This window comes from Peromyscus leucopus, chromosome 8b, assembly GCF_004664715.2.
Source record: "Peromyscus leucopus breed LL Stock chromosome 8b, UCI_PerLeu_2.1, whole genome shotgun sequence".
Lineage (NCBI taxonomy): Eukaryota > Metazoa > Chordata > Mammalia > Rodentia > Cricetidae > Peromyscus > Peromyscus leucopus.
In genome coordinates, this window is record NC_051086.1 from 98,122,999 (window position 1) to 98,149,615 (window position 26,617).

Here is a 26,617-nt window from a genome sequence, read left to right on the forward strand (position 1 = left end):
GCCTCTCAACCATCTGTAACTCCAGTTCCAGGGGATCTGCCCTCTTTCGGATTCCTCTGCACTGAGCACTCATGTGGTACACAGATAATGTGTGCAGGCAAAATACCAACACACATAAAATAAAATAAAAACAAAAATGCCCCAAATCAAACCAAACCAAGCCTTTTCATCTTTCCAATCAGCAGCCTTATGACAACATCCCGCCCAACCCCACCCCTCACCAATGACAAGTATTATCTCCTTGTTTTTGTTCTGGGCTGGCTGACTGTGGAGAGTTGGGGCCGGCAGCTTAGTGAGTTTTATTGCAATTGTGGGTGGTTTTTGTTTGTTTTTGAAACAGGCCTTCTATAGTTCAGGCTACCCTCCAACATTATGTACCCAAGGGTGACCTTGAACTGATTCTCTTCCCTTCATCTCCCAAATGCAGGGTTTATAGACATGTCCAACCTCATGGAGAGTCAAAATATTGCTGGTTTAGAGCTGAGCTATCATATGCTATCTTTTGTTCTTCTAATAAGCATTTATGGCTGGGCATGATGGCAACCACCTTTAATCTGAGCACTTGGGACCCAGAGGCAAGTGAATCTCTGTGAGTTCTGGGTCAGCCAACGCTACATAGTGAGACCCTGTCTAAGAAACAACCTAACCAAACCAAAAACAAACAAACAAACAAAAAACAAGCACTAAAAATAAACAAACAAAAACACAAATCATGTTGTTGTCTACCTCTGTGTCTGGCCTAACATCCTTTCAACTATCCAGAAAAATCTTCAGAATGTATTACAGACCACTACCTTTCATCAATCCAGAAGTTAGGAATGTTGCCAGAGAATTTCTGAACCCATAGCAGAGTTTCCTCCACTGGGCTGTAACCTGCTCACCTGCTGCTCCCACATGTATGTGGCAATGCCTTAATTTATGGTTTTCTTTTCTTCAGGGTCCTCACTGTGATGGAACCACCATTCTGCTGTCCCCGCCAATGTCCGTGGCAAACACCTTGACTTAGGACCTTTTTCTGTTCTGTAACATGTTATTCTGGTTTGTCTTGGAGATCATATTATGTAGCTTGATAGGTAGCCCAGGCTGGTCTTGAACTCACAGAGATCCACCTGCCTCCGCCTCAAAAGGCATGCACCACCACCATCAGAAAAATGCTGTTCCAAGCAACCTGAATCCATGTTCCCAGAACACAGTTATTCATATTTGGCCCAGAAGAAACTCCTTTTTACTCCCCTTGAGGCGAAAGTGAAGTTTTACAGTTCCAGGTTCTTTTTAAAAACAGGGCTTAATTCACTCTATTTTTTATTTTCTCATATAAAAATCTTGTGTGGGCCAGGTGGTGGTGGTGCATGCCTTTAATCGAAGCACCCAGGAGGCAGAGGCAGGTGGATCTCTGTGAATTTGAGGCCAGTCTAGTTGAAAGGAGCCAGTTCCAGGACAGCCAGGGCCACATAGAGAAACTCTGTCTCAAAAAAAAAAAAAATTTTTTTTTTAATCCTATGTGGTAACCACAGCTGGAGCTTGGGTTCTCTGCAAAAAGACTCTGGTATAGGTTTAAATGGATAGCAGCTGTTAAATAAAGGATAAATCATGCTTCAATCCACAGACCCAAAGAGGAGAAGTAACAAGGATGGAGCTCCCTGGGAAGGGGAATTAGGGATGGGAGGGATCAGGTGGAGGAGGAAGGACAGAGGGAGAGAGTACAGGGAGAGGCGACTGGAATTGGGAGGCATTTAAGGGATAATGTGGAAACCTAGTAGAGCAGAAACTTCCTGGAACCTCTGAGAGTGACCCTAGCGAGGACTCCTAGTAATGAAGGATACACGGAGCCTGAACTGGCCATCTTCTGTAACCAGGCAAAGCTTCCAGTGGTGGAACTGGGACAACATCTCAGCCACATAACCTTTGCTCTATAACCTGTCCTGCCTGCAAGATGTGCTGGGACAATGGTGGTTCAGAGTTTATGGGAGTGGCCGGAAGCTGGATGGCCCAGAGACCTAGGGGAAAACCAAAAAAAAAAAAAAGCAATGAAATGATTCCTAACAATATTCAGCTATACTCAGCATAGATCGGTGCCTAGCCCAATTATCATCAGAGGCTTCCTCCAGCAGCTGATGGGAGCAAATGCAGAGACCCACAGCCCAACATTAGGAAGAACTTAGGAAACCCCACAGAAGAGGGGGAGAAAAGGATTGTAGGAGCCAGAGGGGTCGGGAACACTAGTTGAACACAGCCCATAGAACCAACTAAGCAGGGCCCTGCTCAAAGAGACTGAAGCAGCAATCATGGAGCTTGCATGTGTCTGCACTGGGTCCTCTGCATATATGTTGTGGTTGTTTAGCTGGGGTTTTCTGAGCTCCTAACAGTGGGAGCAGGGGTGTCTCTGACTCTTTTGCCTGCTCTTGGGAGCCTTTTCCTCCTACTGGGTGACTTATTCAGCCTTGATAAGAGGGTTTGTGCCTAAGTCTTATTGCAACTTGTTAAGCTGTGTTTAATTGATATTCCTGGGAGGCCTGAGCTTTTCTGAAAGGAGATAGAAGAGAGGTGGATCTGGGGGAGGGGGGAGGGGAAGGAGGGGAGGCTGGAGTTGGGATGTATTGATTGAGAGAAAAAAAAAAATCCCATGTGTGCCAGGTGGTGGTGGTGAATACCTTTAATCCCAGAACTCGGGAGGCAGAGGCAGGGAGATCTCTGTGAGTTCGAGGACAGCCTGGTCTACATAACAAGTTCCATGACAGCCAGAGCGACACAGAGAAACCTTGTCTTGAAAAAAAACCAATAAACAAACAAACAAATAATTAATATCCTATGTGGTGGCCACAGCTGGAGCCTGGGTCCTCTACACTCTGGTGTGGGTTTCCATACCATGGTTGGTGAGTTCTGGATATGGAGACTTGGTGAACAGGGTCTCTTTCTAGAGGTCAGGGGGTCAGATAGCTGTCAATCTTGGAGATGGCATCAAAGGTCGTCTTGGTGAAGGTGCCCAAGGTGATGTGGTGCAGTTTATCAATACCAGCCAGCAGCAGCTTCCTAGTTGGGCACAGGGGCAAAGACAATACCAGTGCCTCAATTGGGGGAGCAGGAATGAGGCACACCAACACAGAGCCACAGTGGCCTGTAGTTTGTTTGTTTGTTTGTTTTGTTTTTTAACTCTTTGAGAGTTAAAAAAGACTTATTCTTACTTATGAATGCCCAGTCTTAGCTTGGCTTGTTTCTAGCCAGCTTTTCTAATTTAAATTATCCTATTTCTCTTTAACTGTGTTTTGTCTCTGGGCTTTTTACCTTTCTTTATTCTATGTATCTTCCTTTCTTTTTTATTCCACGGCTGACTGGATGGCTTCTGGCATCCTCCTCTCCTCCTTTTCTTGCTCCTCCATCTTCTCTTGAGCCTAGATTTCTCTTCCTGCTCATTCTCTCTGCCTGGCAGCCCCACCTATCCCTCTCCTGCCTAGCTATTGGTTGCTCAGCTCCTTATTAGACCAATCAGGTGTTTTAGGCAGGCAATATAACACAGCTTTACAGAGTTAAACAAATGCAAAATAAAAGAACGCAACACATCTTTGCATCATTAAACAAATATTCCACTGCATAAATGAATGTAACACATCTTAAACTAATATTCCACAGCCTGTCACCTTTGCAGGGGACATCATTGGAGCTTGCCAATCTCCTTGTCCCAGTTACCTCTCTACAATGGAAAGCTTGGCAAGATAATGGGCCTTTGATGGCAGTGGCTAACTCTTTGGAGCACTTAATATTCAGGACAACGTGACTGTTGTAGTCCACGATGATGTCAAAAGCCTCGAGCCTGGTCTGGGGACAATCCAAGTCTGTTTCTGCACGTCTTTAGAGGCTCATTCTTAAGGGACAAAACCAGGAAAAATTCCATAACCTCAGACTCCTTGATGGGCAGGAAGAACAGGTGGATTTCCTCCTGGGATTTGATCTTCATGTCCTTAAGCAGGCAACCCCGGGTGGAGATGGGGTCCACTCCTCGTCTTTGGCTTTTCATGCAGTATTCTCCCTTTATGTCCGCCTTGTTTCTGGTAGCATTTCTCTAGCCCTTTAGAATGTGTCAGAATGTCCTTTCTTTTCTTTTTCTTTTGTTTTCTTCTTTTTTTGAGACAGCATCTCTCTACAGAGATGTCCTGGCTGTCCTGGAACTCACTCTGTAGACCACGCTGGCTTCAAACTTAGAGATCCACCTGCCTCTGCTTCCCAAGTGCCAGGATTAAATGTGTGAGCCATTATGCCCAGCTTGTCCTTTCGTTTTAAGACTGAACAATATTGCATATGACTAAGTAGCATATAAATAATAAAATAGCATATGACTATTTCATATTTTGGAAGCTCCTGCCTTTGCTATTGTGAATAATTCTGTGAGGAACCTTAGTGATAGGATTATATGTATCAGCCACTATTCTTAGCTTCATTTGAACTACTTACTTTTTTAAAAATTTATTTTGTGTGTGTGTGTGTGTGTGTGTGTGTTCTATGTGTGAGCAGTGGCATTTGCACTCATGTGGCAGTCAGAGGATAACTTTCAGGAATCGGTCCTCACTTCCCACTTTGTTGAGGTAGGGTCTTGCTCTGGCATTACCATCCATACTCCAGGCTGGCTGGCTGAGCTTCAGGGAGAGTCCCCTGCCTCCACCTCCTGTCTTGACATAGCAGTGCTGTGGTCACTGGTGTGTGTCACTACATCTTACTCTGTCTAACTCAAGCGGTCAGGCTTGCACTTGCACTGGACGTGCTTTTCATCTACAGAACTATCTTTTTGACCTCATTAGAAATTTTATTTGAGGCAGGGTCTTACTATGTAGCCCTAGGTGGCCTGAACCTTGCTTTGTAGACAATTATGTGGCCTCAAACTCACAGAGGTCCGCCTGCCTCTGCCTTTCCAGTGCTGGGATTAAAGGGGTGTACCACCAAGCCCAACCTATTTGAACTATTTTAACCATCTCAGTTTTACCTTCTCTGTTTACTTCTAAGCATTTAAATTTTTTTTATTCTATTTCTTAGTGGTTTTTTTTTTTTTTTTTGGTTACATATGGGTTTGTTCCTAGGGAAGTATAAATGCCTACCCTCTCCTTTTAAGGTTCCAATGACAAATTCATGAAGAAGTCCTCCAAAGCTTGCTTGCCCTGGAGTGTTGATAAGTTTATTGAGCTGTCTTACAGGCATGGGTGAAGGGTTGCTTTTGGAAGCATGAGTGACCTCCAGAGCCTAGAAAGTCTCCACTCAGCTTGGACAGAGTTCCCACCAGTTAGCCTCCCTCCTCCCCCATCTATACTGTCTAGCACCTCAGGCACATGCCTGTATTTGGGACAAAATTCCATACAAATGGTAGGGAGGAGTGGCTGGAATCTAAGGGAGGATCTTACGACCCTCTCCACTCATTCCTTCTCTTAGGGAAAGTCCAACAACCATCCTGCTGGGAATGGTCTTCTGCAAGCAGATACTGCCTATCTGATGAAGATGGAGGCTGTTTACTCAGAGGGCTGTGCCCTCCTGTAACACCTGCTAATAATAGCTTCACTTAAAACAAAACAAAACCAAACAAACAAAAAACAGAACATATTCCTTCCCTTTATGCGCCATCACCCACAGATAGGATTTCTCAACACATTTATTTATTCATTATTTATTTAGAGACAGGGTTTCATTGTGTAGCCCTGGCTAGCCTGAGACTCACTATGTAGACCAGGTTGGCCTGGAACTCACAGAGATTTGTCTTCCTCTGCTTCTTGATGGTGAGATTAAAGATATGTGCCACCACACCCAGCTTTATGTACTCCAGGTTCGCCTGGAACTGGAAGCAGATTCTGCCTGTATGTGTAGCTGACCTTAGCTTATTATATTTTATTTTTTGTTATTGTTATTGCTGTTGTTGTTTTTTTAATGATCATTATTGTTGCTGTATGTGTGTATATATGATGCTGAGGAACTAACATGGGGCTTTCAACAAGACAAATACTTCATTATATTTACTTTTTGTCTTTTTCAAGACAGGATTTTTCTGTGTAGACCATGCTGGTCTTGAACTCATAGATCCGCTGGTCCATGGAGTGCTGGAACTAAAGGTGTGTATCACAATGCCCACATTACTTTCCATTTGAGACAGGATCTTTCTAAATTGCCTAGACAGGACTTGACCTTTCATCTTCCTGTCTCAGTCTCCCTAGAGTAGCCCGTATTACATATCTATACCACCAGGCCTGCAAAACACAATCTATAATGTAAGAATATTGGCCTCCCCCTCCCTCCTTCTCTCCTTTACCATTTCAACTAGGATAATTTCCAAGGCTAGTAGCATTGTATTCTGTTCTTTGTGCTTAAAAATCTTTGGACACAGGGAAGCACGTGGGCAGACCTCTAATCCCAATACTTTGGACTAGGAGGCTGGAGGGGCAAGAGTTCAAGACCAGTTACCAGTTACCTAGTAAGTCTGAAACCAGCCTAGGTTGCATGATAGGTTGTCTAAAAAAAATAAATAAATAAGCAACGGTAGCAGCCCAGGACATGGCTGAGTGGGTAAAGTGCTTCCAGCCAAGCATGGTGACCTGAGTTTGATCCTCTGGACCCACAGAGTGGAAGGAGAGGCCCAATTTCAACAAGTTGTCGTCCGATCCCCATTGTGTACACGTACATGCACAAATCACATCAAGTTGGCTGTGGTGGTGCATGTCTGTAATCCAAGGAGACAAATAGGGGTATGTTCAAAGTTCAAGTTCATCCTAGGATATATACCGAATAAGGTCAGCCTGAGCTATAGGAGACCCTGACTCAAAAAAAAAAAAAAAATGCTACTTGATGTTGACATTATTGGCACCCTCCTTTTTTTTTTTTTTTTTTTGCCTCAGGCTGGCCTCAGAACCCTTTCTGTGCAGTTGAACATGACCTTGAGTTCCTGATCCTCTGCCTCTATCTCCCTGGCTGGGATCACAGGCGGTTGTCTGTAAGCCCATTTTTGAAGCAGAGAAGGAAGGGATATTAGCCAGGGGAAGGGAATAAAGGCTTCCCGAGGTTAGCTCACAGTACAAGCAGAATAAGAGAACTCATCTCACTACCACCACCACCACCCCCGGCCCCCCATCCCTCCAGTACCCCCCCCTCAAGCTTCATTCAGAGACTAGTCAGGAAGTGAAAGAGCCCTGGGGACCAGAATGTACCTTCACTATGCTGAGGCAATTATTTATCCAGGAGGAGTCAATGATTGGCCCCGGGTTATCCACCAAGCCTCCAGGTAGGGCTTGGATCCTGCACTTGGGATACCTGTCAGCCCCTCATTCTCTGAGCCTGGCCTCCCGAAGCCGCTGAATAAACTTAATTTGGAGGGTGTGCCCTAGCAAGCTCAGCTCTTCCAAGTCTCCCGTCCTGACTGGTTCTCCAATGGAACACAGATGCTGGAGAGATCTGTGGTCACTCTGGAGATCAAAGAGGAAGCAGCTGGATTACTCATGACCACAGTTGAACCAGGATTCCCAGAAAAAGGCAAAGGTTCACTAGGACAACCTCCGCCCTCGGCCAACTGTTCCTCCCTGCCCGACTTTCTTCATTTCCAAGTCAGGAGAGGGGAAGCCACCCTGCCAGGACCTGATTCTCTTCTTCCTCTGGAGGAAAGATCGTTCAGGACAACGTAGGACCAGACGCTGTAGGAGTTCCAGTGCTCAGACCCAGAAATAAGCAGTCACCTCTTCTAGGTCTTGTCGCCCATCCTTCTTGGGTTACATGTTAGAATATATCCCAGAGGGCACAGCTAGAGTATTGAGCCTCTCACAAAGTCTCGGTCCTTTGGAGCCTAGGGGAGCAGTTGAGGAAATTATGTTTCAGGACCCCAGTTAGGGCAGAAAGGAGGATAGGATACACCAGACTCCAGTCCCTGATGCCACCAGATCTTGTCTACCGGATACTCTTCTCGGAATGACATGGTATAGAGAAGGAAGGATGCCACGAGAGATGCGGAGCCGAACTAAAGCTGACTCCTGGCCTTGGACCTCACAAGACCCCCGGTCCTAGAGTACAGGGGGGCTCACCCACCAGACTGGTTGGTCCTGAAGGTCTTTCCTCTTCCCAGAGGCCCTCTGTTCCAGCTGGCAGCACTCAGGGGCGCTCGAGGCGGGGTTCCTTTTCCCACGTGACCCACAATCTACCGGGCACCCGGGACGGACTAGCCTTGAAGTTGCTATCTGGCCCATTATAGACGCCTGATTGGTTTCCCGTTTATGAAACTCCTCGGCTCTCCAATCTTAGCCGGGTGATGATTGCAGGAAGGCCCTGTATTGTGCTGCAGAGCGGGCCTTGGGATCCCCGAAAACAAAAACAAAGAAAAACAAAGGTGGTCCTTCGAGGGCGGGCTTGAGGACTGCAGTTCCCACGCGAAGGTGGCCACTTCCCGGCCTCTCCTCGCCCCGCCCCGCCCCGCCCCGCTGGGACCCAGTCCTCCTCACCCCATAGGCAGAGCGACCCTCCCGCCTCCCCGCCGGCTTCTTCTTCTTTAGCCCCCGCCTTGTTCACTTTCAAAGTTTACTCGGGGCCGGGACCTGCAGCGGAAGCGAGACATGGCTGTCTACCTCGGGATGCTGCGCCTCGGGAGGCTGTGTACCGCGAGCCTGGGGGCGCAGGGACCCCGGACGCTGCTCTCTCGGCCTTTGCAGAACTTGAAGTTACACTGTGTCCGTGCTCTCAGGTACCCGGAGCAGCTCCCCGAAAAGAGAGGGGGCTGGGCAGTCCCGAGGAGGAGGAGGAGGGAACTTGGGAGTTGTGCCGAGTTTGGCAGGGGCTGACCCCACTCTGGGTGGCCCTCACTCACACCACCCTACCACTTAGGCAAAGGAAATAGCGGGCCTTCTGGGGCTGCTTGCTGGTAGCGGCAGTAGTCCTAGACAGAGTTCAAATTCTAGATCAGGATTCTGTATGCGTCCCGTGTGGCACACAGAGCCAGGGGTGTAACAGCATACCCGAGGAACAGGGTTGAGTGTGACCGGAACACTCAGCTGTATCTGCTTTGGTGAAAAACTTGGGACGGTTTAGGGGTCCTCAGGGAACTGGGTATAGCAGTTCCTTCTCTCTGTTTTTTTTTTTTTTTTTTTTTTTCCTTTTTCAAGACAGGGTTTCTCTGTGTAGCCCTGACTATCCTGGAACTCTCTCTGTAGACCAGGTTGGCCTCGAACTCACTGAGATCCACCTGCCTCTGCCTCCTGAGTGCTAGGATTAAAGGCTTGCACCACCACCACCACCACCCGGTTTCTTCCCTCTGTTTTCAACATTGCCACTTACTTTGGGGTCTGATTTAATCAGTCCTCCGTGCAAGGGCTGGGAAGGGGTTTGGCAGGAGAGGGTTGGCTGAATAAAGCTAATGTGGTCAGGCACTGAAGGGACTGCGGGAGATTGCCACCGTGGGAAAAGCCAAGGTTGGGAGAGCAGTCTGTGCAGTAAGGTTGAGTGGTGGTATCTTCTGCCTCCAGCAGGGGGAAGGCCTGCACATGGCTGGTCATGCTCTGCCACACGGTCTGGCAAGCTATTAAGCCTCCTGTCCATATTATGCCGGCTGTGGGCTCGCACAGGAGAAGTGGAAACAGTCGAGAGAGGGATATACCTCTGCAAACTGGCTTTCAAGACACCACGAAGGCGGCAAGGGGTGGGGCGTGCCTTTAAGGCCGAGGCAGGCAGATAGATCTCAGAGTTCCAGGCCAGCCTGGTCTACAGAGTGAGTTCCAAGACAGCCAGGGCTACTACACAAAGAAGCCTTGTCTTGATTTCCCTGCCTCCAATAAAAAGATATTTCTGAGAAGAAGTTGGACAGATAAATTGGAAGATGCCTTTTTGACTGGAACTCTCAGATTACCACCTTCTGAAAACTAGGAAGCAAGCAGTAATGTGTGTGTGTGTGTGTGTGTGTGTGTGTGTGTGTGTGTGTGTGGTTGTGTTGCGGGCTGAATAGGCACTCTACCACTGAGGTCCATGCCCAGCCCCTATAAAGCACTTTAGTATCTCCCTGTCTCATTTCCTGAGGAGACCTATGGGTCACGGCTGAGTAGTGAAATGGGCCCATTAGGGGGGTGGAGGGCACTTTTTAAGGGAGGTTCTCCCACGTCTCTCTCCTCTCTGTTGTTTCTCTAGGCTAACTTGACCCTACCCCATCCCTAGTTGACCCGTCTCACCTTTGAACTCCTGAGTATCCCTGCAAGCTGTGAGGACTCTGAAGAGAGAAGTTTCTCCCCAAAGTACATATAGTTTTTGATACTGAAGCAGATCCAGCGTTACATAATAGTGCTTTGATTTGTGTGTGTGGTTCATATGGATGTGTGTGTGTGTGTGTGTGTGTGTGTGTGTGTGTGTGTGTGTGTAGGTGCACATGTGTGTCTGTGCACCTGTGTTTTAAGTGCAGGGGAAGGCTCAATGTTGGATGTTCTCCTTGATCTGTCTCTACCTTACTGTTTTGAGCGAGGGTCTTTGACTGAGCCTGGAGCTCACTGATTTGACTAGGCTGGCTAGCCAATGACTTCTAGGGGTCTTTCCTTTTCGGTCTCCCTCTCCCTAGCACTGAGAGGTTACCAGTGGCTGAGCAACTGTGCCCAGCTTTTGTGTGAGTGCTGGGAATCCGAACTCTGTTCCTTATGCCTGCACAGCACTTTACTGACTGAACCATTTCCCTAGCTAGCCCCAACATTCCTGACCTTTGACATTTTCCTGTGTAAACAAAGCAGGTCACTTACTTGCCTCAGGCCTGTGACCTCTGAGGATTTCAGTGTCAGGCTTCAGAGAAACCGTGTCTAGAAGAGACCTGTTTATCCAGAGAAAAAAGACGGTTCTGAGCATCTGGCTAATCTTCTTCCCAATCCTCTCCTGTGTGCATCCTTCCTTGCTGTCTCTGGGTGCTTTTGTGTGGTTTGTCTCCCCCTGGGCATCTCAGATAGTCAGCACTCTCTGAAGGCGTTCCTTCCCTGTGTCTAGCACCTAGGCCATGGCTCTCATACCCGACCCGGTGGGAGGGTGGAGGAAATGAGGGGAGCAATAATTGGATGGTGTGCTCAGGCATGATGGTGTGGGAAGGCTGTTGTCCTCCGTTCTCTCTGATGAGGTTAAAGGCAGGCTTTGCTGCCACCCAGCACAGCAGGTCAGTCACTCCGGGTCCATATTTGGGTTTTGTTTGTGTTTTGGAGGCAGGGTCTTGGTGTGGAACCCTGGCTGACCTGCAACCTGAAGCCATCAATCTTCCTGCCTCGGCTTCTGGAACTGTGAAATTACAGGCGTGTATCGTCATGCCCAGCTCGGGTTGCTGGTTTTGCCCGACAGGAAAGAACAAGAATTTGAAGCCAGCCTGTCTTGAGATACAAACCTGGCTCCTAATCTCCGAGTGTGGTTACTTTGCTGCTAATGAATTCTTACCTGCGGGCTTGCTGGTGGGGGAGAGGCAGAAACTTGCCACTGCGTTCAGCCTTTCCTCTGAGGTGGGGCTGACCCTGCATAGCTAAGATTTAGACTTGATCTGGACCCTTTGCAGTTCCATCAAAGGTCAAGAGTATTGAATCTGTCCCCATCCCTGACTCCACCCCCGACCCCCAACGACTGGGGCTCTGTGCAGTGGTCTCAAGGGGGAAGCCTGCAGCATAGGGGCCCGAACCCTAAGTGTTTCAGACTTTAGAAATCTCTCCCATCATTTTTTTCTTCCTTCTCCTTTTCTTTTTTTCTTTTATTAGCAGAACCAGGAATCAAACCCAGAATCTTGTACAGGTTATGCAACTGGTATCCTCTGCTCACTTGTTTCGTAGGAAGGCTTCGTTAATACTCAACTTCGCATGTACTTTCTCTTTGTATCCATAAATGCACATCTACCAGCCGTTCCGTTCAGGATGCTGAAAGTGAGTGTTCTTGCCAATTGAGTATTGCGTTCAAAATCTTTATTGCGGTTCTGACTCCTAAGGAGTTCTTTGTAGTCTGCTTCCTTCATAGGTTGTGGGTTCCTTCAGGGAGGTTATATTGAGTCACCATAGGACTTTATGGTATAATTACATATGGTAAATTGCATAGATCTTAAATGTATTGCTCAGTGAATAAATGGTTTGTTTTCTATTTGCTATAACTGAACGCCAGAGAACAGAGCAATTTGTGAGCCTCCCCTCAGAGATTCACTTAGCTCAGAGTTCTGAAGGATGATGGGAGTCAGTCCAAGAGCACAGTGCCAGCATCTACTTGGCACCAGTGAGAGCCATCCTGCTGGGTCATGACATGGCCCAGGACATCACGTGGTGAGACCCAGAAAAGATGCCAAGGAGAGTCCTTTCAAAGAAGAGCTACTCCCTCTATAACCCATTAATCCACAGAAACATGGATGGATTACCCCATTCCCAAGTGCAGAGGCCTCATGATCCAAAGGTTACATTTTCTCTTTCTCTCTCTCTTTTCGGAGACAGGGTCTCTCTGTGCCTTGGCTGTCCTGGAACTCACTTCGTAGGCCAGGCTGACCTTGAACTCACAGAGATCCCCTGTCTCTGCCTCCAGAGTGCTGGGATTAAAGGCGTGCCCCACCATGCGTGGCCAGAAGTTACATTTTAAGAATCATTACCATATGAATTTGAAGATCATTCAAACCATGGCATGTTTACTCATTACCCGGCTTCCCAAGGGACAGAACTTTCTTCTTCTTCTCTCCTTTTCTTCTTTTCCTTCCTTCCTTTCTTGTTTTATTTATTTTATTTAATCATTTTAAAACATTACCTTTCTGCACATGGATGTCTTGCCTGTATGTGTGTCTCTGCACCACAGGCTTACCTGGTGTCCCCAGAAGCCAGAAAAGGAAGGGTATCAGGTCCTTTGGAACTGGAATTCAAGATGGCTGGGAGCCACTGTGTGGGTGTTGGGAACTGAACCTGAGTCCTCTGGAAGAGCAGCCAGTGCTTTTTAATTGTTGAGACACCTCTTCAGCTCCTTCTTGCTTTATTTTTTGAGATGGGATCTCATGATGTAGAGGTCCAGAGGCGCCTCAGAGTCACAGCAATCGCCCGGTCTCAACCTCCCAATGCTGGAATTTCAGCTCTGAGCCTCCACACCCAGCTGCACTTTTTATTTCTTCCTTCTCATTTATATGGGTTCCTTTTCTTTACTTAAATGCTTGAGGAGAACAATTTAAGGAAGATTTATGCTAGCTCATGGATTGAGGGCAAAGTCCATCGTGGCCGGGAGGACATGATGGCAGGGGTGTCATTTTGTGTCCACAGTCAGGAAAGGAAGAGAAAATGAATGCTGGCACTCAGCCCTCCTCCTCCTTTCGGCACAGTCTGGGATCCCGGCCTGTGGGATGGTGCTGCTCACATCCGGGTTAGCTCTTCCTGCCTCAGTAAGCCTCTTTGGAAACACCCTGGAAGACACTCTCCAGCCCTGTGATTCCAAGTCCAGTCAATTGTACCATGATTAACCACCCACAGTGTGTGTGCGTGCATGAGCTCTGGATTTCAGACCTAGGACCTTGCACACACTCTGTGTTCAAGTGCTCAGTCACTGGGTTGGTTTCAACACCACCCTCAGGTCTAAGTTTTTCTTTTTCTCATGTTTTTATTTACACAGCGTGTTCAACTTGGTCAGAGTTAATTCTTCCCCCTGCTGAGGACCTTGAAACATTTCCAGAAGTATTTATTTCCTTGTGTGTATTGGTCTATGCTTGACAATCTCCTTCCACCATGTGGGGCCTAGGGATTGAACTGGGTCTTCTTCAGGCTTGGCCAAAATGGCCAAAATGACCTTAAACTGCTGAGGACTGTCACAGTCGCTGAGGACTCTTTTTTAGGGAGAAGTGTTTGTATTTGCTTGTTTGTTTTTTCTATAGCCAAGGTTAGCTTCAAACTCATAATACCTCTCGTGCCTCAGCCTTGGAAATTCTGAATTATAACCATGAGTTACCACACCTGTGTGTTTTTTTTGGGGGGGGGGTAGGGAGTGGCGTACAGGTCAAGGTCTCACTCTGTAGCCAGGCTGGTCTGGAACTCTGTAGACCCAGCTATCCCAACACTCACCACAGTCATCCTTCCTCACCCTCCTGTGTGGTAGGACTATAAGTGTACACCACCATGCTAGCTCTCTGAGGACCTTTTTAGAACATCAGGTTATTTTGTGCTCTTAGTGACCACTGTCTAATTGGCCTTGGGTTAAGAAAATGGCCCCTTATTAATGCTCTCATTTGGATTTTGTCACAAGTACGTGTTGGTTTTCTGTAATAAGAGTTGCAGGTTGTAGCTGGTGTAAGTATATCGTCCTATGTGTAGTAGATAAACATCAGACCTTTCTGGCTGGAGAGGTAGCTCAGTGATACAGTGCTCACCAAGCATGCCTGAGGCCCTGCGATCTATCCCCAACACACAATAACAAAACAAAGATTGTGATTTTATTTCAGGATGAGGCGGCCTCAGACATACACTCTGAAATTAATATGATAAAAAGCTACGCACAGGGATACACACCTGCACTTTCAACATGGGGTGTGGAGGCAGGAGGATTATTTAACACTGGGTTTGCAGGTCCAGTATCCAAGGTTATCCTTCCTGCCAACCAAGGCAACTAGGTGGTCAATCACTATGTCTGTGTCTAAAAATAGAGCAAACCCCCCAACCCCACCCCACCCCCACCCACCCCCCGCCCCGGGTGTTGATGACTGACGGCAGATAGGCTGAGGGAGTGGTGTCTTGGGACAATAAATCTCAGGGTGGTTTGCAAGGGAGATGGGGGGAAAGAGCCTGATTTTGAGTTCCCTTTTTGAGTCAACAAGTCACCTCATCACGTGATGTTTTAGATGCCCTAGTGAAGAAAGCATTAACCCTTTAGATGCCCTAGTGAAGAAAGCATTAACCCTCTAGATTTTTTTTTTCTTTTTTTGAGGCAAGATCTGACTAACCCAGGCTGAGCTGGAACTTACTATGTAGCCCAGGTTAGCCTCAAACTCACAGTGCTCCTCCTCCCTTAGCCTGCGGAGTACAGGAATCACAGGCGGGAGCTACTAAACGTTCGTTGCTTTATTATTAATATTATTTTAGATTTTATTTATTTGATTTGATTTATATGTACCTGTATGTATTTATATGAGTGTATGGCACATGTGTGTGGCGCCCACAGAAGCCAAAAGAAAGTGTTGGATCCCCTGGGGCTGGGGTGGCAGTTGATTGTGAGCCGATTGATGTGGCTGCTGCTGCCAACTGAATTGGGACCTCTCGAAGAGCAGAAATTGCTCTCAACCACTGAGCCATCTCTCTAGCCCCTAACATCCCCCCCCCCCAAGGAGATAGAGTTTTGCTATATTGCCCGGTTAATTCCATAGTCCTGGGTTTAAGTGATCCTCCTGCCTCAGCTTCCCAAATAATTAGAACATGAGTATCATCATGTCTGGCAAACTTCTTTCGTTTTTTTTCCCTCTGAATCATATTAAAATAATAAAAAGCCACACATAGTGGTATATACCTGTAATTTCAGCACTTGGGATGTGGAGGGAAGATTATCTAATACCAATCTAAGCTACATATTGGGTTTGAGGCTAGCCTGGGCTACATAATACAGGACACTCTGTCTAATACATATAAATTAGGGAAGATTGCTCAGTGGGAGAAGAGCATAAGGCAGCAAGCCTGATGATGGTGACCTTAGTTTAATCCCCAGGACCTGCCATGTAGGTAGAACATGAAGAGAATAAACTTCCCATATTGTCCTCTGACCTCCACACATTTGCCATTACATGCTCTGCCCCCACCAAATACACACGAACAAATACATGTAACTAATGTTTTTAATCATCAGGAAAAAGTGAAGTAAAATTTCAAACGAGAAATATGCAAGACATAACATAATACGTGATAGAATAATAAACACCTGTGTCTCCGTCACTCAGAAATACAACTTAGCCATACTTAATTTCAGAAGGGTTATCAGTGGAAGAAATACACCATTACTGATAAAACTGAAGTCCCTTCCCCATTTTTAAAGTTTTTTTTTTCTAAATTTACTTGTTTGTATTTTGTGTGCATTGGTGTTTTGCCTGCATGTGTGTCTGTGTGAGGGTGTCACATTCCCTGAAGCAGGAGTCACAGACAGTTGTGAGCTGCCATGTGGGTGCTGGGAATTGAATCCGGATCCTCTGGAAGAGCAGCCAGTGCTCTTAACTGCTAAGCCATCTCTCCAGCCCTTTTTGTTTGTTTGTTTGTTTGTTTGTTTTTGTTTGTTTGTTTTTCGAGACAGGGTTTCTCTGTGTAGCTTTGTGCCTTTCCTGGATCTCGAGCTGTAGACCAAGCTGGCCTTGAACTCACAGAGATCCGCTGGCCTCTGCCTCCCAAGTGCTGGGATTAAAGGCGTGCGCCAACACCGCCCGGCCCCAGCCCCATTTTTAAAGTTTTTATTGTATGTGTGTGGCTGTTTTGCCTGCATGTATGTCTGTACAGCATGTGAATGCAGTGTGCATGGAGGTCAGAAGAGGGCGTCGGATCCCCTGGAACTGGAATTTTAGAGGATTTGAGCCAAGGATTGTGAGCTGCAGTGTGGGTGCTGGGAATCCAACACTGGTCCTCTGGAAAAGCAGGAGGGCTCTGAACTGCTGAGCCACACCCTCAGCCCTGATGTCTCCTTTATATCTTTCCTGTCATAAATCTAATTATGTTGTAGCAAAGCATGTCTTATACTTTGTTTCTTTATACCAGGATTGAATTCAGAGCCTTTATATAGCCTAAACGTACTCTGACTCTCTGACACGGAGCTACATCATAACCTGGTTTATACTTTTGACATATCCCTGAGCCAACAGGTGATATATTGTATCATTTAGTGTATACAGTTTACATTTGTTAGACCTGTAAAGCACATGTAGTCATTCCATGTGAATGCTTTTTTTGTTTGTTTTTGTGTTTGTATACAGGCAACATATTATATTGTTGTGAACAAAACTAGCATGTTCTCTCAAAAGCAGGCATCTGCTCGTGCTGATGCCCGGGGATGTGGATTCCCGGCTTCCCCTGCTGCACAGCAGTCCATGGCGTGAGTGTCATGTGCAGCAGCAGGGTTGCTGAGCCGGGGAGCTGACACTGCAGCTCTTCAGGGTACTGCCCTGGAAGATCTGTGCTGTTGTGACTCCCAGCAACATCCAAATCTTGCTGTTTCCCTAGATTGCTGCCGGTACTTAGAGTGGTCGGACTTTGAAGCACTTCCGGGGCCACTCTGCTGTGGTTTTAAGTTTACACGCCCATGGCTATCAGTGCGTTTGTCTCTTGAAATATTTGCTGGCCATCTCTCCCGTGACTCTTCCATTCTTATTATTTGCTTATTTATTGTGGGTAGATTATGTGTCCTTGTTAATGCGTGGGGATTTTAAAAAGCAGGCTAGGGATTCAGAAGATGGCTCAGTGGTTAAGAGCTCTAATATGGCTCTTGTAGAGGATCCCAGTTGGTTTCCACCGCTCACTTCAGGTGGTTCATGATTGCCTGTAATGCCAACTTCGGAGGGACCGATGCCTTTTGTCTCTGATGGCACCTGCACTCACGTGCACATACCCACATGCACACACACACATAACTAAAATTAAAATAAATGGGTTTTTTTGTTCTGTTTTGTTTTTGTTCTGTTTGTTTGTTTTAAAGCAGGCTAGGGCAGGGCAGTGGTGCTATACGCCTTTAATCCCAGCACTCAGGAGGCAGAGGCAGGCGGATTTCTGTGAGTTCAAGGCCAGTCTGGTTTACAAAGCGTGCGTGCGTGCGTGCGTGCGTGCGTGCGCTCGCGTAAGTGTGTGAGTTACATTAGGGTTGTTTACAGGAGCAGAGGTGTGACTTTTATAGGAGCTTGGACACCTTACCAGTGGCTACACCGCTGAAGAAATGTCCCCTCCCCCCACCAACTGTTATTTTTGTGTAAATCTCCTGAGGTGGGGTGCTCATGAGCCCCTTTTCCTCCCATGACAGGATGCTGACGGACCCAATCTGGCCTCGGTTGTGTGCTGGTAATCACAGCTTCTCAGGAAACATCTCCTCCACCTTCCCTCAGCTCTTAATTCTTTACACCTCTTCATCTGAGATGTTCTCTGAACCTTGGAATGGATGATGTAGATGGCCCAGCTGTGGACAGGCATTCAGCAGTCACCTATTCACTGTACTTTGACCAATTATAAATCTGGCACTCACTACTGACCAAAGCTCCCACCTAAACTGACTACACAGCATTGCTAGTCTGTGGTTATTGAGAAGCCAGTTTTATGTGCACAAGATGTCCTGGGTTTTTTTTTTTTTTTTTTCTCATTGAGATGGGCTCTCATGTAGCTCAGGCCAGCCTCAAAGTCACTGTGTGGTCATGGATGACCTTAAACTCCAGATCCTTCTACCTTTACCTCCCAGGTGCTGAGTTTCCAGGTGTGAGCTGTCATGCCTGGCCCACTTGGTGGCCTTAGTCTTATTGATCATTTACATTTTTCTTTTTGATATTTTATTTTTAATTATGCATGATGGGAAGGTCTGTGCATGTGAGTACAGGTTCCCTTTGCAGCCTGAAGAGGATGTTGGATTCACGGGAGCTGGAATTACAGGCAGTTATGAGGTGTAGGTGGGAACCAAATTCTGTTAAAGCAGTACTCACTCCTAACCAGTGAGCCATTTCCCTAACTATATTTTTTTCTTATTAAAAAAAAATCAGCTGGGCGGTGGTGGCGCACGCCTTTAATCCCAGCACTCGGGAGGCAGAGCCAGGGGGATCTCTGTGAGTTCGAGGCCAGCCTGGGCTACCAAGTGAGTTCCAGGAAAAGCACAAAGCTACACAGAGAAACCCTGTCTCAAAAAACCAAAAAAAAAAAAAAAAAAAAAAAATTGCCTGGCAGTGGTGGCACACGCCTATAATCCCAGCACTCAGGAGGCAGAGGCAGGCGGATCTCTGAGTATGAGGCCAGCCTGGTCTACAGACACTGTGAGTTTCAGGACAGTCAGGGCTACACAGAGAAACCCTGTTAAAAACCAACCCCTGCCCCCAAAAATCATATGTATGCTGGTGTGGTGGCACACAGCTTTAATCTTAGCATCTGGAAAGCAGAGGCAGGTGGATCTCCATGAGTTCAAGGTCAGCCTTATCTACATAGAGAGTTCCAGGATAGCCAGGGCTACATAGTATGACCCTGTCTCAAAAAGCCAAAGTAAACAGATTAACTAATTAAATTAATAACTAAAAATAAATAAATTACATTTGTGATGTATGTGCCATGTCATGAATGTGGAGGTCAGAGGACAACTTGTGGGAGTTGGTTTTATCTGTGTTCAGGGATTGATCTCAAGTCTGGCAGCCAACACCTCTGCCTGCTGGGCTAGCTGGTTCACTGACCTTGCATCAGATACCAGTGAGGGAAGGGGACAAAGGTCAGTGTTAGTTCATGACTTGGGTCTAATTGGCAATTGCTTTCAATTTCATTTCAAAAGCTTTGCTGGTGGCTGGCGTGGTGCTTTCATCAGCTGACCCTAGCTTGGGAGATGCTTCTGCGGTTCTGGGCACCTGGCATCCGCTCTACCCATCTTTCCTCTCTAGTGGTGTCTGAAAAGATCAAGAGGCCTTGCCCAGGGCCTGGGGCATTTCAAACTCCCAGCAGGGTACACCTGTTGACCTCTGGTTCAACTTCCAAGAATCATAACGATAGGTATGGTTTCAGGAGGCAAAACAAACAGTTCCTCCTCATGGGCCTGTTTGCTCGGGCATTATCAATAGCCCTGCCTCAGTGGCTCCTTGGAGCCTAGGTCTGCTGTGGCTGTGGCTGACGCAGACAAACTAGAGTAATCCTTTGTGTTGGGGGTGATGATTGCTAGCCCTGTCGTTAGCTGCCCACCCTGAAATTGGACCGAATGCCTCAGACTCCACCTGGGATTCCTGGACCCAGCCACCTGTGTTTTCTGTCCAGGTCTTGTGAGGCTGGGCCTGGCAGGGAGCATGAGACCCTCTGGGTTTGCCTTAACTGGCAACTATGGAGACAGAATCCAATGGTTGGTGCTGGGAGGAGAAAGGTGAGCTGGAACCCTGAGGACTAGAGAGTGAGCTGAGGTAATGAATTAAGTGCCACAGATAGATTATAGAAAGAGCCATGTGTGTGCTTGAGGGCAGACGGGATCCCTATAGGGGGAGTACTATGGGGGACTCCTGCTGAGAACTCTTCCCGAGAGAGGTTTCCGGAGACTACCCCTTCAGTGGGTTCTGTGGCAAGGCCACTAGGTGAGGCTGTGACCGGGCTGCAGCAGAAAGAGCAGTGTGTTCAGAAAGGATCTAGGCTTGCTACCTGCCAGCGCTGGACCTTCGGGAAGCAAACCTCTTGCTGTTTTTTTTTTTTTTTTTTTTTTTTGTTTTTTGTTTTTTGTTTTTTGGTTTTTCAAGACAGGGTTTCTCTGTGTAGCTTTGCGCCTTTCCTGGAGCTCACTCTGTAGCCCAGGCTGGCCTGGAACTCACAGAGATCCGCCAGGCTCTGCCTCCCGAGTGCTGGGATTAAAGGCGTGCTCCACCAACGCCCGGCTTGCTGTTTTTTTTAAATAGAGTTATTTAAAAAAAATGTATGTAATTTTGTTATTACATTTATCCATCTACAAATTTACACATGGATTCCACCGCACCTGTCTGAAGGTCAGAGAACACTGTGAAAGTCATGTCTGTCCTTCACCATGTGGGTCCCGGGGATCAAACTCAGATCATCAGGCTTAGCAGCAAGCTCCTGCTGAGCCCCCTCACTGACCCCGTGTGTGTGTGTGTGTGTGTGTGTGTGTGTGTGTGTAATATTACACGTATTATATATATTTAAAAGTTTCATGTGCATGTGTGTTTTTCCTGCATGTGTATCTGTGTATGATGTGCTTGCCTGGTGTCCAGGAGGCCAGAAGAGAGCGTCAGATCTCCAGGGACTGGAGTTACCTACCGTATAGTTGTGAGACACCCTGTGGGTCATCTGGAAGAGCAGCTGGTGCTCTTTATTTAGAGGAGCTCAGGAGGAGAAAGCAACACACGGCAGAGTCCCAGGGTGGGCTTCTCAAAGAAGAGTTACTTTGTTGTAGTTTGAGACTGTGTCTTAGATAGCGTAGGCTGACCTCAGACTCGCTGTGGAGTTGAGGATAGTCTTGAACTCTTAATCTTGGTGTCTCCACTTCTTTTATTTCCAAACAATGTTGCCTTGTGTAGCCCAGGCATGGCCTCAAAAACTTCCTCTTGCCTTCTGGTTGCTGGAGTTACTGGTCTGCAACACCCGATGCAGCTCAGTGCTTCTTGATTGGCAGCTTACACCCTTTCTCTAATTCCCAGGAGCTCTCAGCGCTGGGGCTGAGGACAGCACCTTGGTGAGGGGTGCCAAAGTGCATTTCACAGTCATCACGGCTCCTGCACCCATTGCCATAATAAAAGATAAAATCATTCTTTTATTAATCTTCTAGTCGGGGAGCTTTGTTTAGGCTTTTTGGGGTTTGTTTGTTTCTTTTGTTTGTTTTGTTTTGTTTGAGACAAGGTTTTTCTGTGTTGCTTTGGCTGTCCTGGAACTCACTCTGTAGACCAGGCCAGACTAGAATTGAGAGATCTGCCTGCCTCTACCTTCCAAACACTGGGATTTAAAGGTGTGCATGGCGGCCACTACCACCACCACCACCTGGCAGTGCTGTGGAATAATCTTTTTGCACACTGTGAAGATGTGTCTTTGTCAAGGAGCCTTCTGATTGCTTTAATAAAGAGCTGAATGGCCAGTAGCTAGGTAGAAAGAGGTTAGGTGGAATTTCTGGACAGAGGGAGAAGAGGAGGAGATAAATCTAGGTGCAGGAGAGATGCCAGAGGACACAGAGAGGAAACAGGAGGTGCAAGATGGAAGAGAGATAAAAAGCCTCAAGGCAAAACATAGATTAATACAAGTGGATTAATTTAAGTTGTAAGCGCTAGTCGGACAAACCTAAGCTATAGGCCAAGCTTTTGCAATTAAGTCTCTGTTTTGTTTTTTTGTGAGCTGATGACCCAAAGAAAATGCTGTTTACAAACGGCACCCAACATGGGGTCACGTATATCCACATAAGGCCTGAGAAAGCATAAAAAAGAGTTCAGAACACAGAGTCAAGGGTGGCTTCCTGATGACCGTGCTCTCTCCAGCGTACGGAGACACTGCTACTGACCACAGCCTGTGGGAAGGATCGAGCTGCTAACACCATGTGCTGAGCTGAGCTGAGCTGCTGCTGACATGGCAATTTAAGATTTGTCTCACGAGGTCAGAAAAGGCTGCAGATGCTTAGTAAAGCCAAGTCCAGACACACACACACACACACACACACACACACACACACACACACACACAAATGTGCTTAGATGCTAAAGAAAGAAAAGAAATGGGAGTAGACAGTCATAGAAAAAATAGTTTAAAAATAATAAAATAAAGTCTTTAAAGAGAAAATAAAGTAATATTTTAAAAAAAAACACTTAAGGATGAAGAATATTATAATACAGGGAGTTTGGACCTTTTATGGTGCTTTGCTAATTTTGAATTTTTTTTTTAATGCTAGTGAACAGAGAACAGCAGCTGCTGAGAAACATTGGATTATGGAAGGACTGCTAAATTAAATCAGCCTTTATACTTTAGAGATGTCTTGACTTCAGAGCGGAAGTCCAGAAATGTGTTATGTTGCAGAAGAGGTTATGCTTTTGTTTCCACAGGAAACAAAAAGCTTTGGATTCCTTCAAAACTAATAAAGATCAGACTTGATTGGGGAAGACCCCCTGAAAATCCTGACTATGGACAAAGAAATAAACCTAGAAAAACTACAAGACAGGTGATGTATATTTTACCTGCTCAGACACCAGTGAAAGTGGATGGCCCAAGTGATCCAACCTCTCAGATGTCTCTGTTGCAGTTTCCTTAGAGTTCTAAATCCAGAACGGCTTCAAGGCTGCTGGCTGAGATGGTCCAGCCTCACACACTATTCTAGCCAGAACTGCAGATAAGCCTTGCACTTTCCCATTGCACAGAGACTGGACAACAAATGATGCAGCTAGCTTTCCCATGACTTGACCATTATCCCAATTTTTTCAGGGTCCCCTAAGGATATCATTTCCCCCAGACAACAGGAAGCAGTCTAGAAAACATGATGCCAACATCCCCAAGAGTCAGGGTGGGTGGTTATTGGTCGTTTGGTGGGTTATGGATGTTTATCATCATTTAGATAATACCTGATAGTTGTTCTTATTATATATAGTTTTACTGTGTTAGAGTTAGAACCTTTTTTTATTTAGACAAAATGGGGAAATGTTGTGGAATAATCTTTCTGTATACTATGAAGATGTGTCTTTGCTAAGGCACCTTCTGACTGCTTTAATAAAGAGCTGAATGGCCAATAGCTAGGCAGGAAGAGGCTAGGTGGAATTTCTGGACAGAGGGAAAAGATGAATCTAGGTGCAGCAGAGATGCCAGAGGTCATGGAGGGGAAACAGGAGGTGCAAGATGGAAGAGAGGTAAAAAGCCAGGAGGCAAAATGTAGATGAATACAAATGTGTTCATTTAAGTTATAAGAGCTAGTGGGACAAGTCTAAGCTACAGGCCGAGCTTTCATAATTAATAATAAGTCTCCATGTCTTTTTTATATTTTTGGTTGTGAGCCCAGCCTTAACGTCTGAGCCATCTCTCCAGCCCCTTTTTTCATGAGCTGGTGGTGGCTTTTTTTTTTTTTTTTTTTTTTTTTTTTTTTAAACACACCCCTGCCTCCAGTACAGTGCTGAGAGTTGAATCCCAGGCTTCAGAAGTGCTAAGCAGAAGCTCCACACTGGTCTCTACCCTCCATTCTAAGGCCTATGCTTTTACTGTTGCTTTTGTTTTGTTCACTTTTATTTTGTGAGCATTTTGCTTACATGTATGTATGTGCACCACATGCCTGGGGAGGCCAGAAAAGGGCTTCAAATCACCCGAACTGGAGTCACAGATGGTTGTCAGCTGCCATACGGGTGCTGAGAACTGAACCTGGGTCCTCTGTGCAAGAGGGCAGGTGAATACCCTTAACCGCTGAACCATCCCTCTGCCCCCACCCTTTTTTTTTTTTTTTTTTTCTCCAGATAGGCTTTCTCTGTGTAGCCCTGGCTGCCCTGGAACTTGCTCTGTAGACCAGGCTGGCCTCAAACTCAGAGATCACCCTGCTTCCCGAATGTTGGAACTAAAGGTGTGTATCACCACAATCAGACACTCAGGTCTCTCTCTCTCTCTCTCTCTCTCTCTCTCTCTCTCTCTCTCTCTCTTTTGAGACTGGGTATCCCCAGTTGGCCTTGAGCCAATATGTAGTCAAGGATGACCTTGAACTTGAACTTTTGATCTTCCTGTCTCTACCTTCCAAGTGCTGGGATTAGAGATGTGCACCACCACAACCACTTTATGCAGCACTAGGAAATCAGACTCAGGGTTTCGTGCATGCTGGGCAAGCATTCCACCAGCTGAGCTGTCCATCCCCAGCCTCTCGGAAGCGATTTTGAATTCTGCGCTGCAGTTCCGTCTCTAGACTTTTTTAGTCTACTAAATTGCACACAGTCATACTAATTGCACACCGTCAGCAAGAACACCTGATTTAGGGTCCAGGCTGAGCTACCATCCACTTGAGCTGCTGTTAGGACCACTGCAGAACACCCTTTCACAAGAATGCTCCCCTGCTCCCCCAGACAGGGTTTCTGTCTGTCCTGGAACTAGTTCTATAGACCAGGCTGGCCTCAAACTCACAGAGATCGGCCCACCAAAGGCTGGGATTAAAGGCGAATGCCACCACCACCAGGCTCACAAGAATACTTTTTAAAAAGATTTTACTGCATTTTATTTTGACTTATGTGTATGTGTGTGAGTATATGCATGTGGATGATTGCCTGGAGTGGCCAGAAGAGGGTGTCAGATCCTCTGGAGCCGAGTCCTGAGCTGCCTGATGGGAATGCTGGGAACCAAACTCCCATCATTTGCAAGAGCAGCAAGCCTCTCCCAGCAGAGCTACCCCCAGTCTCCTGTTTATCGTTTTTCATAAAGCAGAATCATTAATTCCTTGAGTTGCCATTAAAGTTTCCCTATCGACTTTCTTAGAAATTACATCATAAAACTAGTCATCTGGGTGGATTTACCACTTCTCTCTGGAATGTTCTTCCAGTCTCACCTTCTGGACCAAAGCTTAGTATCCAGGAAACCTTATCCTATCAATAAGCAGTGTATAATAAGCTCTCAGCCCTGTTCCTGCAGAATGCATATCCATGTCTGAGACAGGTTGTAGGGTGCAGTTCCCAGCGCATAATGAACTCTACACAGAGCACATACACTTTTGTCTTCTTTATTAGAACCCCTATAAGCAAAGGCCTACAATGTTTAGAAAAGGCCTTCTTTTCCAGAGGAACTTCTAAGCTAGAAACCACCAGCAGATGCATTTTCTTGGCTTGCCTGGCATTAATTACTGATGCGTGTACATGTTTTGCACAGACGTTAATTCGTGCTGCTTAAAACAAAAAGGAATGGCAAGTAGATCCAGCAATCTGCTGTTTAGTTTATTGGTTATGACTGTATCGACGGTAGCTCAGTTCCTACAGGATCTTAAAAAAACTTTATATTGAAGTATACTAAAGACCCAGAAAAGTATGCTTTTAAATTTTTATTTATTTACTATTATTGCTGTGGGGCGCGTTCACCTGAGTGTCGGGTCACACATGTGTCGGTCAGGGGACCACTCTGTGGAGCTGGTTCTCCCTTCTCCCTTCAAGTGGGTTTGGAGGATTGAACTCAAGACTGTCGGGCTCCTGGGCAAGCACTCTTACCCAGCCCTACGGTGTGCTTATTTTAAGTGAGTATCGGTGAGCGAGCTGGGCCACCCAAGGCCTTACACATCTAAGCCAGTGCTACCCTGCCGCTCCTTCCTCAGCCCTTTGGCTTTGTGTTCCCTTTTGTTTCCTTGTTGTCGTTTTGAGACAGGATGTCATATAGTCAAGGCTGGCCTCTCTCACTGTGTAGCCAAGGATGGCCTTTAACCCTCGATCCATCTCCCTCAACCTCTGGAGTTGCTGGGATCACAGATGAGCACAACCACGCTTAGTATGTGTCGTATCCAGGGCTTTGTGCATGTTTTGGAAGCATTCTACCAACTGAGTTATATCCCAGCCCTGTTTATTTATTTTTAATTGGTGGATGGTGGAGTTGAGACAGAGTCTGTAGCCCAAGCTGTCTTGGAACTTACCGTGTTAACCAGGCTGTCCTTGAAGTTGGGATAATCCCCTGGCTCTGCCTCCCGAGTACTGATTGGAGAGCACCATCATGCCCAGTTCCCTCGACCCTGTTGAATTTTGTCTGGAGATGGGGTCTCACTAAATTACACAGGCTATGTGTAGTGTGGTGGTACACCTGCGGCTTGGGAGGAGGTAGGAGGATCATGAGCTTGTGACCAGCCTCGACTACACAGGGGCTTCAAGTCATCCTCAGTTTCGTAGAGAGACCAAGGAAGGGAGAGAGGGAGAGATGGAAGGAAGGAGGGAGGGAGGGATGGATGGACAAGTGCAGTGGCTGGTCTTGAACTTCCAGCTCTCCTGCCTCGAGCTTCCAAATAATTGGGATGGTTAGGACAAAAGCTATGTTCACCCATCCACCCCAAAACTCTAAATTAAGACGAGATTTAGTCA

General features: G+C 46.6%; 1 protein-coding gene across 2 annotated transcripts in view; it reads left to right on the forward strand.

The window, feature by feature from the left end:
- The first annotated feature begins 8,484 nt into the window (after positions 1-8,484).
- Positions 8,485-26,617, forward strand: part of Acsf2 (acyl-CoA synthetase family member 2) — a 43,284-nt gene continuing 25,151 nt past the window's right edge. For both annotated transcript variants that reach the window (XR_005090289.1, XM_028868971.2), the window contains exon 1: positions 8,485-8,689. Coding sequence is in view for 1 of the 2 variants with exons in the window: in XM_028868971.2 (XP_028724804.1) it covers positions 8,562-8,689 (128 nt within the window). In the remaining variant the exon portion in view is untranslated. The remainder of the gene's footprint in view (positions 8,690-26,617) is intronic.